Source organism: Taurulus bubalis (assembly GCF_910589615.1).
Source record: "Taurulus bubalis genome assembly, chromosome: 5".
NCBI lineage: Eukaryota > Metazoa > Chordata > Actinopteri > Perciformes > Cottidae > Taurulus > Taurulus bubalis.
Genome location: NC_136593.1, coordinates 8,827,704 through 8,844,845, shown reverse-complemented (window position 1 = coordinate 8,844,845; position 17,142 = coordinate 8,827,704). Strand labels below are relative to the sequence as shown.

The following is a 17,142-nucleotide window of genomic DNA, read 5'->3' as shown; positions in this document are numbered from 1 at the left end:
CACACTTAAATCCTAATAGGAATATAGCAAACAAATGAATGTCAAAAATATTTAACGGTGAACAATTATTAATACACGCCTGGAAGAAATGGAAAATCACAATTAGAAGAAAAAAAAAAGGTTAATACACACTGCATCAATGAGCACATAAACCTGGTTAAGGAAAATGTGTTTTATTTAATGTCTTGTTGATCAGTATATGAAGAAACCAACTAATTGATGGCTGCACCCGCTGCCTAACTAGACACTAGTGGCCTGACTGCATTTAAGGCATCTGGGCATGTGAAAAGGTGAAAGGTAATTAGTATTATGTTTACGTGCTTGATAGATATATCCTTCAATACACATGGCATTCCTATCCATTGTGTTCACCTGTGAGAGAGGAGCAGGCAACAACAAATGAATGTGGTGATGAACAAGAATGTTTGGATGAGTTTGTGTGAGGCCTGCATGAATGGGGAAGATTAAGGCTAAATACTGCACTTTGTGTTGGTCACTAAAGAGCCATTTTCCCAGTGACGTAGCGCTTCAGAGGATGAGGAAGTAAGGATGAGTAATATTTAGGTTTAGTAGTTGTTGTTTTTTTAAGTATCACTAATAACTTTCAGATGAGTTCACGTCAATCTGCGTAGGAGGAGGTCAGGGTCAGCTGCTTACACAAACATAACCAAGTACTCTTGTTGGCTTAAACCCAATGGCGTTTTTTGGTAGCTTTTCTTCTCTTTTTTTTCAATTTACAATGTTAACCACCGTTTTCCGACGGTGTTTCAAACTGCAACCCGTAGCTCTGGGGAAAATAATTAAGAGTGCAGTTTAGTTGCATGCGAATGTCAGTCAGGGGGCGATTGGATTGCTCTCCAAATGAGAGACACATATAAAGAACTCAAATGATCATCTGCTTCCTGTGCGTACTGAGCTGGGAATGACCTCAACCCCTGATTTACACATGAGAATCAACTGTCGTCTGTTTGACTTGTCGCTTGTGACTTGGGATGTTAAGACTATGGTTTAACTCATAAAGTGGTTTCAGTGGTTGGGAACTGCAACCAAGCGATTAGTCTGACTGCAAATGAGTCTTAATGTACAACAGATTTTAAAGGCAGTGGTTGAAGGGAAGTGGTTGGACTAAATGGAAGGGGTGAGAGTAAAGTGCTTAGTGTCTGGGAACATGTTGGATACACTTCAATGACATTTGTAACAGTCAGGGAAGTATTGAAGTCAATATATGTTCTGATTTGAAGGAGAAATTGATGAATAGTTTTCTCTGTCTTCTTGGTTTGTCAGTTGTTATGCCTCTGTGCCAGTGACAGTTGGCTGATGTTTTTTGAGTTGTCAGTACGCAGGTCCATACGTCTGTATGTTAATTCGTCATTCTTGTGAGCGCGATATCTCAGTAACACCTTTGAAGAAATTACTACAAATTTGGCTCAAAAGTCCACTTGATCTTAAGGATGAACTGATTAGATGTTGGAAGTCAAAGGTCATGGTCTCTGTGACGTCACGTCAGTCCCATTCTCGTAAACACAATATCTCAGGAACGCCTTGAGCGTATTTCTTAAAATTTGGCACAAACATCCATTTGGACTCACGGTTAAATTGATTTGATGTTGGTGTTCGAAGGGCACTGATACCTCAAACACATTTGTGTATTATAATTTAAGAATGTGCTAGTTATGGCATATTTCTAATCAGTTAAAATTGTGACATTTTTGAGAGCCGTCGATGTAAACAGCAACATGACTAGCTAATGATATAATAAAAATGAATTAAAATGAGAATTTAAAAAAATGAATACAACATGAATTTTTTTTTGCCGCTTTTTTTCTCTTTCCTGACAGCTTTGCCTTGTGACTTGAGGTGACCTACATAGAAAGGTCATTCAGTCAGAGCTGGCATGAAATACGACTACAGTTCAGTGAATCTGGAGTTGACAAGTAGCCCCGGGTGTTCTAATGAGATCAAAAGAGTATATTAGCACGTCAGATATAATCTATGAAAATAAAAGAAGTATATGGGTTTCGTTTTTTTTCATTCAAGAAGAAGAGGCGAAGGTAACGGGTAAGCCAAACAAGTCTATGCTCGCCTCCTTTTTACAGCTTTATTAGGTGTGTCAGAGGTGTATTACTCACACAGTCTCACAGTTAGAAGGAAAAGGTTTGACCAGTTTCCTTGTGTTTTGGAAAACATGTGATAGGCCATGAGACATGAAACAGGTGCTTTGTGATCTGATTAAAAACAACTGTCTGGTAGGATGTAGCTGTTTAAGTATTCATGTTTTTCCATCTCATAAACATTGTATTATACCTGTATACATGGTTTACCTTGACTGATAGTTTATTTAGGAATGCTGATTAAATGACGGTCAGCTTTACATTGGATACCTAAAGGAATACTTCACCCTTAAAATGACCATTTGTATATCAGTTACTCACTGCTTGTCACCTTGCATTTTTGTAGAAAAGGTTTCTCGCGTGCCTCCATTGTGCAAGAAGGAGCCAAAAATTGAGTAAACCCTTGAGGAATTGAAGTCAATAGAGGCCGGGTTTAAAAACAGTCAATCTTTCGCCAACATTTTATGAGCATACTACTGCATAAATGAGACTTGGATTACACTGCACAGGTTGTGAGAGAGTTTGTAAATGGATATTTGATACCCATGTTTACTGTTGTTAAACCTGGCCTCCATTTACTTAAATTCATCAAGGATTTACTCCCTTCTCAGCTTTTCCGTTTGCCGTGAGAAAAGCTTCATGAATTCAAGGTTACACGCGGTGAACATTTTTGATACAAATGGTCATTTTTATGGGTGAAGTATTCCTTTGAGATAGTTATCTGACAAGCTCCAACTCAGCACACTTGGCTAGAGGGGAACTCCTCAGCTGACGATAAAGGTAAAGAAAGTGAGTAGGAGGCATGTGTTTAATAGCTTACGGCTGCCAAAACAAAGCCCGGCCATGTGACTGACAGAGTGACAACATGAAAGACAGTCGTGAGAGAAGGGACAGAGCAAATAACTTCCAATCAAAGCCTCAGACACAGGAAGGTGGATGTCTCAACCATGTTCAACCGGTCATCAAAGACACTTAAAGTCCACCCGCTTCTTCCTCCCTCCGACACAACCTTCCTCTGCTTTTCTGTCGCCTCCTCCTCCTTCTATTATACAGACCGAGCGTACAAGCTACGAGTAACTGAAGGCAGTTAAAGTCAACCGCTGAGAGGGCAGTGAGCCACCAGGTTGACAGGTCTGGTTTAACAGGTTCTGAGGGGAGAGGCTGATACTTGTTTAACTGTTCGGTATGGCACACTGCTGCTGCTGCTGCTGCTGCTGCTGCAGATGCCTCTTTAACATGCAGCCTGGCCTTTGCAAAACACTGGGTTCACCTACTGACCTCCAGTGCTGGATATATAGCCATGGGATAATGCAGCACATATGAGGAGAAATGACGGGGCGATATATCATTTCTATTGTCGTGGATTATACAACTGATACTACTCATAAATCAAGCTATGTGTCTAATGCTAATGCACAAATGTGTTTCATTCAGTCCTGGTTTGGTGTTACTATGGCTAAGACACAAGCTCCTGAAACACGTAAACACATGGACCATATGAATCAGCGGGAACAGGCTCGGCAAGTGTTGATTAAGCAACCTTCAGCTACATGCAAATCTCCTCTGCAACACAACACAGCTTTTTCTCACAGACATCAAAGGAATTGTCTGCAGTGTGACCACTTGCAGAACTGAATTGTAATAGACGAAATACACCTTGAAATTAGAAGTAGATCGACACGTCACGTTGGGGCCAACCTGCTCAGAAAGTAAGAAATAGGAAAGAGAAAGATTGTCAGGTAGAATATGGGCTCTTTGGGCAATCAATTCAGTATATGTTAAAAGTGCTCTATGTTTAAACATTGAAAGCTATTTTTCTGCTCTCAACTGTGCATCTTTGTTCATCACATGATGTGTTTTTGAGGTCTCTGGCCTCACTGAGCCACACAGCCTATTTGTGAAGCAAAGTGAGAGCAGATAATGATGACTACTGTTCCCATTAGTTTGGGGGTTTTCTTTGCTGTTTATTAATAGGAAAATCATCCAACCCATGACTTAACCATCATATGTGGAACACTGCAACAGAACAATAGAGCACAAACATGTGTGTTTGTGTGTTTTTGGGGTGGCCGAGGCAACATCACCGACTCACTGAATCAGGCTCGAGTCTTTCATTTTATTTTTATTTTTTTCCTGAAACTTTAAAACAGTTGTTTTTACATATTTTCAAAAAAAGTATATCATGCCCACTTCCTAACCTCTACTCGATAAAAAACTAACCCATTTATAAAAGTTAAACACATTATCATAAAAAGTGAAACCGTACACCAGAATGAAACCATTATTTACACAAGCCCATTAAATTACAACATAAATTAGAAAATATGTACATCCAGGACAAGACACTGGATTAAATTCTATGTTTGGAATTTAATGTCTAATTAAAAACTTTTAAAGAAAGAAATATATACATGTACACACATTCTCACAACAAACATACACTCTGGCAAGACTGAAGTGGATGGTAGGTTGGTGGTAACTTGGGGTTTTTAAATACTAAGAAGGATGAATACCTAACATAGTCACAAAAAGAACACTGCCAGGTTTAAAAGATAGAGTAACAATGGAAGTATTGCTGCCTGTAATCCACATGAACACTGAAGAGGCGGTAAAGACCTCTGGTTTCTGACCAAACACAGACTGAAAAACCCAAAATCTTCTTTTCCTCGTTTCGGCCTACATAAGATTCAAATCATCTTTCATGAATAAAGCACAATAACACTGTATCCATTTTGAAGTGGTTGTACAAATCAAGCACACAAAAAAAAGAAAGAAAGAAAATGAAGTGGATTTTCTTCTCTCTCTCTTTCTCATATAAAAGTTGTCCTTTGCAAGTCCATTGAGACACAGGAAATCAGAGGATTTGCCTCCAGACAGAGCAGTAGAGGGGAGGGGGGGGGGAGAGGAATTCACAGCCACAGCAACTCATCTTGAAATGATGTCCTTTAGATGGGGAGAAACACAGTCTGCACTTTGTTCTTTTCCTTCTCTTGTCAACAGGGAGCAGGTCCGATAGTCGTAGCATTTGGCAACTTATAAGGAACTGCATGGCGGTTAGTATGGTATGATGTGTTTAATGGCCGCACAATGTGGGCACTCATTCAGCCCGGTTCACAGAGGCGTTCGCCATCAGTGCCGATTTGCAGACATCTGTGACAAGTTCTTTGAAAAATAGGATATGAATTCAACAGTGCAAGTACACACACACACACACACACACACACACACACACGCACACGCACACACACATTCACTCACACGCACACTCACATACAAATGCTCTCAAAATGACAATACTAATCAATCAATATTGATTCTTTTTTTTTTTTTTTATAAAAAGGGCAGACAGGGCAACAAGATTAACGGAATCTGGGGTTCTCAAGTTCATAAGGATTCTCCTCTGAGCTCTCATTTCCTGTGCTTGTCCATTTTGTCTGCAGATTTGCTACCACTGTCTGAGGATCCCTGGGTGTCGCTACCGGAGCTCAGGTACATCTTGTCCACTTGTTTGAGCGCCTCGTTCAGGTAGTTCTGAAGCGAGGTCATGGCGGCGCAGATGGCAGGAGAGCCAAAGCCGTGAGTGAGGAGGCTGAAGTGGGTCAGGCAGCCTTGGATTCCAGGCTCCATGATGGGGGCCGGCCGAGAGTTTCCCAGAGGTGAACGGTCCTGAGTTAGCAGGTCAGTGAACTCCTTGCAGATTTGCCTGTTGGTAGAAAACATGAATACTTTAGGATAGAGGGAAAATACTTACATTAACACATGTACGGTTTCAACATGAGTCTGCAGGAAATTAAGTCTGCAAAATTCTCCAGCAATCAAGAAATGCTATAGCACCAACATACAAATTTGAAAAAGTTCTAGTTCAGGTATATCCTTCTTTTCTAGAGGTGTGTTTCCATGCACATTTGCATTTAAGGCATCCATACAGACAAGACACTTACTTGGCAGCGAGGAGCATGTTCTTGCGAGAGTTAACCTCGTTGCGTTCCACGTGCGGCCGGCCCAGGTATTCAGCAATTGCCTTTGCAGGAAACTCTGTCTCACACACGTAACCAAAGTCTCTTGCTAAATGAACAGCTTCACCTAAGAGAAGAAGAAAAAAGAATTGTGAGAAAAAGGAAAAATCATCTCTAAACCAAGATAGGACTAAAGTTGACACTTGGCTCTTGGTCTCAAACCAAGACTGTATATGTATGTAAGAATAATGATTATTATTAATATTTACACAGGCATTATCACTGCGTGCCCTCTGGCACACTGGGCAAAGATCAAATGGTAAGCTGGCCGGCTTCAGCAATTCATCAATTTAGAGAATTATACGAGCAGCCCCGTTTTGGACCTGATGCACACAAGCATCAAGGCACAAGAAGTGAAGCAGTTGAACTACAGAATAATCAGCTGTGCTCAGTCCTCTAGCTTGGGGGAAGAAGTGCTAGTGAGATGAATATATTTCCGTCTTGAGGGTGGTTTGACTTGCATGGTCATAATGGGCTTATGTGGATAAATGCTAGCAGAGAGCGCCCACGGCCCTACAGCACCGCTTATTGATAGACACGCACATCACTTGAGGATGCGGGCAGCTATTCAGAAGCACAATCTTTAAGGTCAGCAGGCCCTCCTGGCGAGTTGAACACAAGATAACAAGGCTTAATTCAGCTTTGAAGGTCTCTAAATAACACAAGCCTCTAGTCATTCTACTGCACAGAATCATCAGCCCATTTATAAGAATTAGGCGAGTAGGGAGCAAGAGAGGGAAAAAATATTCTACCTCAGCCCCGCGGCAGGTAGATGTGATTAAAGTGATAATGTGTTCATGATGAAGCGTCACTGTCTGGCTCTGACTGAGGTATTAGTATTCAAGGTGTTGACAAGGAAAAGTGAAGTTGTCGCGTTCCTCTTTATAGCTACATAACTCTCTGATGTTGAATGACTGAAGACCTGTGGTCCGACAATGTGTAGCTTACAGTGCCGCGCAATACTAAATAATACTGTCGTAACAGTGGTAGAGTTTGTGCCGAAAGGTTTTGTGTTACGCAGACACTGCTGAGAAGATCAAAGACTAAGTTGAAAATGTAAGTTACTCGCATTGTCTTTATTTCATTCAAGTATTTGAACAATGAAAAGTGTTGCGCAAACGCCTTGAGATATTGAACAGACGTACTGCGTAAAAGAGATTGCCGTTCTCGCTCTCGGACAGCGACATTCCTGCCGCTGCAAACAGTAATTACACCTGGGGAGGTGCACTGCACTACTGAGTGACATGTCATACCTTCGACTAGTGAGGTAAGTAGTGTGACATTGGCGGCCTTCCTTCTTCCTGCAGGCAGGTTGAGCCCAATCTTATCCAGCTTTTCTCTCAGAGAGCGACCGCCATTTTTCGACTTGGCTCTGCAGAAGAAGAACAAAAAAATACATATTATATATTTAATATAAGTGTTACTGTCCACACAAACCGGTTAATGGGTGATTACAAAATGTATGTTCCATTTGACAATCTCTTCACACATACTATTTTGTTGATTGCCATCTGCCTGAGAGCTTTAAATTAGGATGAATAGATGTGTGTGATTATTGTGCTGTCAGCTACAATCTAGACATTGCAGAGTGCATTGCACACACAACCTGTCAGAAGAGGTCCTGCGCTCACTCCTGCAGAAGTTCTCATAGTGCACTCTTGATAACAAATAAATCTCACAAACAGGTTCTCCTGACCCACGCAAAGAGCGTAGCAGATAAATCACTCGCACACGCAGAAACACTTATACTCCCCACTTGCAATGGCCGATTTGCTTTTACGCATGACTGGAGGGCGAGCTCTCCCTCGCCATGGCGGGTGAGAGAGGGAGCATCTTTAGGGAGGCATGTGTGTATGAGTGCCCCCACCCCCCTCTGCTAACGATCCCCCTCCTAGTGCTATATGACCTACTTAAAAATGTCTGTGATTGTGCTTGTGTGCGTGTGCGTGTGTGTGTGTGTGTGTGTGTGTGGATGTCAGCATTAACACAGGGACACATGGGAAGTGGCAAACATGCACTCCAAGCACAAAATGCTCCGGTCAGGGGTGTTGTGTACATACAGTAACCTCGCAGTCCCTCAACAGACTGCAACACTCACATATGTGCCATAAGGTCAACTGCTCTGCCACAGATAAACCTACCCATGCTGCAACCCCTGACAAACTCCCAGATGCACAACACCCACGGAGTCTTCAGATTGGTACTGACGGTGTAGATGTAACCCATCCCCAGAGGAAGCACAGAACCAAAATTGCAGACCACAGAAAGAATGTCACGAACCTTACGCAAAAGAAATGATGAGCCAGAGCAACGGAGACAAGCTGTGCTTTCAAAAAAAATGTTCCCCATGTGCTGCTGCGCTTTAGTCTACAGATCTCGAGAGCTGTTACTCCTCAGTGTTGATGATTACTCCTATATGAGGCAATCGGACAACCTTACCAAGCGTGCAGGTAATAGAGATATTGATTAAAAAAAAAAACGGAGGAAATAAAATACGTTTAAATAAGATTCCCGTATTTTTTGTGAATCGGTGCATCTGCAAAGACTTTTACAAACAGCAACAGGGAAATTATTATCAAATCCAACTCGCTGTCATGTTGAATGAGTGTGAGCTCTGACCTGCGTAAAACACCTCCCAGGAGCGATGCGTTCAGGCACTCGGGGGGTGACAGACGTCTCTGGACCTCGGCCACGGTAACCTTGTACTTGGAAGTGGAGCTCAGCAAGGAAAGGCGGCCCGGTACGGAGCAGAATACCTCTGTGGGGTTTGATACCATGCCCAGCAGGGACTCTTTCTGGAAAGGAAGACCCAGCATGTTGCCTTTGGGGAGAGTGACAGGCCCTGGAGGGTGAAGGGGAAACAATGTTGGTAAGTTGAAGAGTGAAGAACAACAAAAAGAAAAGCAAAAAGATCCAGCATGTGCAAAAGCATTTGTTTATATATGCACTTTTCCTGTGTATGTACATAAACTATAATCATCCTAATTATGCTAATTTGTGCTTTCTTGTATGTAATCACAAGGAAAAGCGTGTATGCAGCTCTGCACTGCTGACAAAACCAGCGTCTGCTGTAGGAAAGACTTTGGAAATATTGTGTGGTTTTCCCAACATTGGTTGCCTGATGGTTAAACATCTAAAATGCCCTCATGCCAAACACCATCCACAAACAGATACACACATACAGCCTCTCGTCTAAGCCACAGATACACCTCACTTCTGTTTGTTATTTGGTCTCAAAGGCTCTAGGTAGATAATTTGTGTGTGCTTTTGCTGGTTCTAAAGTTGTACGAAGTGTTTAACCCCCCTCACAAAATCAGTGACAGTCATCGGACAAACACAACAGTACAGCACAACTACAGAACATAGCTATCTCACCCGCAAGAATTCCCCCCTGATAATAAGTCCTCTGTAAGCGTTCAAGGTTCCTGCCACCTCGAAGTCCTAATACTGAGACAAAAATCACAGAGTCACATCAGTGCTGTACGGCTCCTCTGGGGAACATGGCTGGGAGTGACATGCCATTGTTTACAAGTGGAAAACCTAGATTGCCTGTAGCGTTCCCTTGAGCATGGGAACATATTAATTAGCCATCATATTTTTCCATAACAATCGGAGACTAGTTGGTTTATTGCGCTGTGCAAATGTGTTTCTGCTTGTAACTATGTGTCATAATAATGCAACAATAGAAAAATAACACAATAATCACTGCATAGCATCACATATATGTCATTGTATTAACCCCACCGCTTTGATCTTGGGTCAGGCATGATAATGAGAAAACTAAAGTATGAGGTTTACATTTTAAAATGAAGTAGTAAAACCTATATATGTCTACATTTTATATCACTATTTTATGGATTTTTGCAGAATCTATCTATCTATCTATCTATCTATCTATCTATCTATCTATCTATCTATCTATCTATCTATCTATCTGCCTGTGTATGGTTTGAATAACTGTGGAAAGAAAGCTAAGCAGCAGAATAATGTTGCTCAAGCTGATCTCATGACTCAAAGTCTGTTTAATAAAGCCCTGGTGACAAAACAGCGGGAATAAGTTCTCCCTCAAAACAGTTCATGTCCCGACAAATAACTAAACTGTCCTTCACATGCGAGCCTAATGCCACACCCCGCCAAAAAGCTGGTTCTGCAGAGCCAAACACTGCTTCAAGATCAACTCATAATTTCCTGTTAATGTGAACTGAAAAGAGCTGCAATTGCAAGCTTAACCAGCCTAAAGATGATCCAAAGCTTTCCTCTTCTCTCACAGTCAACACCGAGGTTGTGAGATTGCTCAATTTTCATGTCTTGTCAGCTAGAGTCTGTCATTTTTGAAAGGGATCAGTTCTTTCCCACTGGGCATCCATTCAAGCGCCTTCACCAACAGAATAGGCTAAGGATCACAGCCAGCTTAGATAAGTGCATCTCATGGCTATGAGGATTATCAGTGTATATGCAGTGCACGTACAAATACAACACTCCTCTCTGGCTGTACCGAATGCCCTGACATGTCACTATAGTAATTGTTATGACAATTGCAAATATGTAGAGAGTGAAAAAAAAACATTTTCCTTGCAAGAAACTTCCAGTCCTGTCAGTAATTACTGCATATTTATTTGGTTATACAAAGACACATGTACCCTCCGAGGCAGCATTTCACAAAACGTGTTTGTTCTTTTTTTTTTTCTTTTCAAATTAAGAGAACTGGGGTGAAAAGCATGCAACAAACCCAACTCACCTTTTTTGATGACTGTCTGGTCTGCCATAATAACACTGTGGTCATCATGCTGATAATACAAAAGAAGAACAGAAGCAGCATTAATTAAGCAATTGTGTGTGTGTGTGTGTGTGTGTGTGTGTGTGTGTGTGTGTGTGTGTGTGTGTGTGTGTGTGTGTGTGTGTGTGTGTGTGTGTGTTTTTTTTAAAGAAACCAATTATAGAGACATAGCAAGTTGAAATTAATTTATGCCAAAATATGCAATGTATATCTAAACTGCTCTCGCTCACTTTCCTCTTTCGTAAAAAAAAAAATGGGGATAGTGGGGATCTTTCAATATATTTATAACCTCTTATGTGATCATTAACTTAAGCAATTTATAAATAACACATGTAGTTTTATTGTAAACTATGGTAGATCCTAAAATATATTATGGCATTTAGCTACCTGTTTCAGCACGTAAACTCACGCACATGTGTGCACGCACGCGAGCTCACACACCTTACCGCCCTATAATGCAACTTAAAGTCCACTCATCACTCAGATCCACTCACTTGAACGTCCTCCAGTCCGTGCCCCATGTCGTGCATCCCCATGCTATCCCCAATAACCGACGACTCGATGCTGTGTACGTGCGGGGCCAGCAGCTCTGGCCGGCGGAAGCCTTCCCTCCTCACCCCGGACGAGCCCTCCAGGCCCAGGATCTGACTCGCCAGGCCGCTCCTCCCGTGCGCGCCGAGGCCCTCCTGGCCCTGTCGCCCGGGCCACTGCTGCTGGTTCGACGACTGCGACTGGTGTAAGGAGTTGATGTTGAACGGGTCCCCGAGGTGGGAGTAGGGGTCCCCGGACTGCGGGTAGGAGATGGGCTGGTAGGGAGGCGGGAAGTACGGGGGCTGGAAGTCCGAACTGGCCGTGTGCGAGAGGGAGGGAGACGGGCTGTAGAGGTGCTGGCTGACCGCTGGCAGGTGAGGCAGCCGGGGGTTCCCATTGCTGCTGCCGTCGTGCCTTTCCTGAGGGACGGAAGATACAGGTCAGCTGATGGAGCCGGCAACAAAATGGCAGGTAGTGGTGGCATGTATCCCTCAAGGGAATCATGTGTGTTACCCACTGGCATGATGTCTACTAAAGATAGCCTAATTGTTATTAAGAGAGGAGCGTGACATATTATGTACTTTGCATTTATAATGAACGATATTTATTAATATTATTATTATTTGCGTGGAGAAGGTTATTTTGTTGTTTAAATTGAATTGGTTATTGAATTATTGGATTGTATTATGTGCTCTCGTATTAGTAATGACCTAAATTAATTATGCTACTTTTAGAAAACATATGTTTCCTATTTATTAAAATAATAATAATAACAACGATTATTTGTAATTTGTTGTTGCTGTCCTCGAAATAATTATTGTTCATTACTTCTGAAACGTGTTTGTTGTTGTGTTTTGTTTTCACAGCTGGCGTCTCAGGTTTTTTTTTTTTTTGCTAAATTGTTTGGTGATTTCCATTTTATCTTCGTTTATCGTATCATTCACATTCGCATATGACACATAAGAATACAGTCACCCCAGTCGTTGAATGGCAAACTTTTGTTACATGTCAATCAAAACTCAAAAAGACACGTATATCCCTAGTTTTTTGTAACGATCGAAACTCACCTCGCAGTCATCCTCGTACTTCACGTTGTCGGCTAATTTCCACAACATTCTGGCAGAGAAAAAAGTCTCTCTGTTACAAAAAAACCCACCAGTAAATTAAAAATTAAAAAAATCTTGTCGCCTGCGAGTTAATCCAGGTATGAACAAGTCAAAAGCTTCCTGGTGATCATGAACCACCTCGTTCTTCAGCTGCTGCGAAGAGGCGAAGTTGAGAGTGAAGGCTGACCGACCGACTGACTATCCAACCACAGATGTGAGTTTCCAACAGCCACTATGGGAGAAAATAATCGGTGTCAAGCAATATTTCCCCCCCTGTCCGGTCACTGTGTTCTGCAGTTGTGTTGTGAAAGTGGGTGAAAACGGTGCATATAAGAAACTTGACTCCCTCTCATGGAGAAAAAGGCGATGTTCAGTCTTATTGGTGCACACGGTCGCACTTTCAGGCTGCTATATCTTGCACAGGGGGGCGTCACCCTGCACGCTGACGTCAGCGAGAGAGGAAAATGAAAAAAATATTGCTGATTGGCGGGACGTCGGGCCAATCAGGATTCTGTCCGTCTGTAAAGTGTCAGACACGTAAACCCATTGACTTGACTGGAGGAAACTTTTCCCGGTGCTTAGAATCTGTCACCACCTCCTCGTGTGTTTCAGCGTGTTTGTTTTTTATCAGGAACATGAAGCCAGGGCTTTTAAACGTGTAGGAGGACACATGTAGGCTCAGAGTAGGATTATATTCCTCACAGGCATTATTATATATGCCTGCTAAAATGATGGTTAACGAGAAAATTGGAAATTATACATCTTAAAATAGCATTGGTCATGAATGAAATAACTAATTTTCACTGTATGCTGAGTAACAAAGACACACACAAGAAGTTTAATTGCGATTGTCATACATTTTGTGTCAGAACTAACAATTTGGATTAAGTGCTGCTGCAGGGGAGGCCTGCTCGAGTCTGAGGTTATGACGCGGGAATGCCTCTCGGCCAATCAGAGCGCTCGGTTAATCATGTTCTAGAATTGTAATTGTTTTCTTAATTTAAGAATAGAAGATAAGCGGAATGTTCTGTCTATTAAACAAATAAAATAGGACTACGTGTGTTCAGAGTTTCTAGGTTAACAAAACCTATTGATTGTATTATTGATATATTAATATAAATAACTGCAATTATTTTACATTATTTTACATTAATTAATCACTTCAAGAAGGCCTACTAAACTGATTGTCATTCCTGCTTTTGTAAATAATAATAATAATAATAATAATTATTATTATTATTATTATTACTAGTAGTAGTAGTAGTAGTATTTGCATCGGTGGTATTCGCATAAGATGTGATCATAAAGTAAAATAATAGCCTATACTGTATATCACTTTACTTGACTAAATCCTTGTGCTCAAGCTGTTTACCCTTTTCGAAATAACTTTAATTATTGTTTTAGTTGCAAATCAGCAAGATATTAAGTTAATGCAACCCTCTGATTTAAATGCATGATTAGAATAATAGTCATTGAAATAAACCCATGACATTGTGATGTCGGTGTTTCACAGTGGTGGCTAAGTGCTTGTTTCAAACCGCAATAAGCCTGAGGGGTGAGCAGCATCATTCTCTCCCAAAAAAAAAACTCTAAAGCTCAAAGGATCTCGACAAACAACTCTTTCTTCACGTCATTTACATTTCTGGTGGAGCTTTGCAATGTCTAAAACAAGACTGCTTTGAAGCTTTGATATACACCAAACCCCAGAAATGAGAACAAAAGGAGTTGGTTTTCCTCTCTTTTTAAAAAAAAATGTATAACGACCTAACAGTTCATTATTTTTGTTACGATTTAGTCCATTTTATTCGAGTCATTAGACCTTTTAAAATGAATTAAAAATATCTCCCTCCTCAGGAGTGTGGGCAACTGTATATAGGCTATTAGTGCAATATTTGGATAAATTTCATTAATTGGTTTTGTATCATTTGACAAATTCTAGATGTCAGATTATAATTTGTGAGATTAATGGACAGACCTTCGTATTTTAGGGTAACAGCATGTAGCGTCCGTGCTCCCAAGCTGTGATGGTCGGCTGTGGGAACAACAGGACGTGCACTGCGGAGGATTATCTCTTTTTTTTCCTGCGTGTTGGTCCTTGGCTTGTTGTGATGCGAAGCAGAAGATAAATGCGCGCTGATTAAATGTTACTTTACGTCGGCAGAGACCCAGAGCAGACCTACAGGGAGTTTGTTACGCTTGGCCTGACGGGGATGTTTTCAACTAATCTGATGCTCATCTTGTCATTTTAATAAAAGTCGACCGCAGTGACTCAGCTGATGTCAGGTGTAAAGATTAAATAGATCCATGCTGGGACGCAGAACAAAAATGTCACGCAAATCAATACATTCTGCTTTGGGATTTTTCAATTAGTTTATACACTGGGGCCTATGCACAATATGGTGTAATACATTACCTTATGATGTGTCTATTCACAATAAAATCAGATTGAAAGGCAAAATTGGCCCGGAAAACCAACACCACATGGCCCATAATAAAGGGCACCATGATATGCAGGTTATATTAATATACTGTAAAATGATTTACATTATTTTATATGACCTATTGAGTATAGTACAGTGCGTTTAAATGACTCAGTGGTATCCACTGACTGAATTTGAATCCTTTATGGTTATCATCTGTTCCTGCAGAACTCCTTTATACTTTTATAAATTAAATACGCTGTGGTTATCTTGTTAAAAATCATCAAAGAGAAATACATGCCTAAATATTTTTAAATTTTTTTAAACAGCATCACTGCTTTGTAATCCAGTTGCTCACTTTCCGTTTTTAAAAAGGGTAAAGCCTTCGTCCTCATGACAATAATCACGGGGTTATCCAAAAGCTCATACGGCGCCGCGCCATTACAAACAGGTGATTATGGTGGAAAGTCGTAAAACAAATATAGGCTCAGCAGCAAAAGCGATAAACATGATGCAGGTTGAGGTTAAACTATGTCAGCTGCAAGAGAAGAGCACTCACCCTCCAGTCTATCCTCTCCAGCACAGACATCTGCAAGGCTCAAGTCACAGCAATCCCACTGAGACGCAGCGAATGAGTGAAACCACGAGAGGTTTACGTTGCCGACTTCACCTGACAGTCGTGCAGTGCGCATGCGCCACCCAGTGTAATACACCTGAGTGGGATAAATCAAAAACAATCCATAGTCATTCGATGTAAACACGCATTTAAGATGTTTTATAGAAAGTAACGTGTGCATTTACATTGATGAACATGGAAAGGGGAATGAACAAATCTATTAATGTATTTCTTATTTTTTATAAGTAAGTAAGTGCTTATAAGTAAGCACGACCTATACCTGATTAGACCTATTTACAACCAAGATACAACTATTGGTAATCTAAAAATCATCTGCAATTGTTGAGTTAAAAAAAAGAAACAATGTCATAGAATGTGCAAGAAAAGGTGAAAATAAGACATTTTAAAGATGAGGTAATTTCACCCCCAAAGCCACATGGCCTCAGGCTGACCAAAAGAATCTGCTTTCAAAAGCTACTGAAGCTTTTTAAGGCCTAAAATGGCTGTTGTTATCTGATCTCCCAAATACTTTAGCTTAAACTATTGAAGAGATCAAAGTGTCGTCGCTGTGTGGTTGAGAATGTAGCTTCCATATCTGGTTCTGAGAAAATAATCTCACCTGTCCGATCTGCAGCCCGGACACCTGCCATACAATACAGTCTCATCAAACAATACAGTTTCAAGTAATAAGGAAATATAAAGAAATATACCTTGCGTGTCTTATATATGAATAATATTCAGATTCTACAAAAAAATATATATAATTCCTATTTACAATGTCTATGGATCTATTAATTGCAAAACGCCAGCTGTGAGATTTTTTGTTTCTTGAGCAACATGATCAGACAATTCAAAAACAGTATATGCTGGGCTATGATTTCCAACTTAATTTGAATTCAAAACTATTTACGTATATGGTCTTAATTAATATAAATTGACCATTAATGTGAAATAAACGTTCCTGCAGTTCATTGGAAATCTGCATTCACCCTCGCGAGTGAAAACATTCTGAATTAATCAGATGCGTCCAATTTTTTTCTTTTGAGCCAATCACGTTCGCTCCTGCAGGGTTTGGTCAATGCATCATCTTCAGAAACATCCATATTAATATACATTGCTGCTCCCAGAATTATGCACAAACAGCCATGTGCTTTGAATAAAAAGCTTCTGGAATATATATAAAACAAAGGAAAGGGCTGTTAGAAAAAGCAGACCGTCTTTGCTCCTGCGCAAATATAACAACTAAATCCGTTACAAGAGGTCAATAAAGAAATTGAAAAAACGTACATGAGCTTATGTGGTTCTTATTATTGCTGCATTATTTTTCAGTATACTATATTCAATGATTTAATGTGCGCAGAAAAATATAAATCAACAACACAACTATAAAAACATGTCGTACACTGCTGCTGGATGAAGACAAGAGGACGCATTGTTTATTTAAATTTTTAGCCACAATGATTGGAATATTTATGGTCTAACTTACATTTAATGAGAAGCAGGCAGACTCCTCTTTGTATGTTCTTTTTTTTTACCCCGCGACCACAGTTCAAGTCTGTCAAATC

General features: G+C 40.7%; 1 protein-coding gene across 1 annotated transcript; it reads right to left on the bottom strand.

Annotated features, from left to right (window-relative positions):
* Positions 1-4,213: 4,213 nt before the first annotated feature.
* On the bottom strand, positions 4,214-12,550 carry tfap2c (transcription factor AP-2 gamma (activating enhancer binding protein 2 gamma); the record flags this gene model as incomplete). The annotated part of the gene is made up of 7 exons (XM_079218993.1): positions 4,214-5,814; positions 6,053-6,194; positions 7,381-7,499; positions 8,747-8,969; positions 10,866-10,914; positions 11,399-11,854; positions 12,503-12,550. 7 exons carry the CDS (start codon positions 12,548-12,550, stop codon positions 5,520-5,522), a joined length of 1,332 nt encoding a protein of 443 aa, XP_079075119.1. The 3' UTR covers positions 4,214-5,519.
* Positions 12,551-17,142: the final 4,592 nt, after the last annotated feature.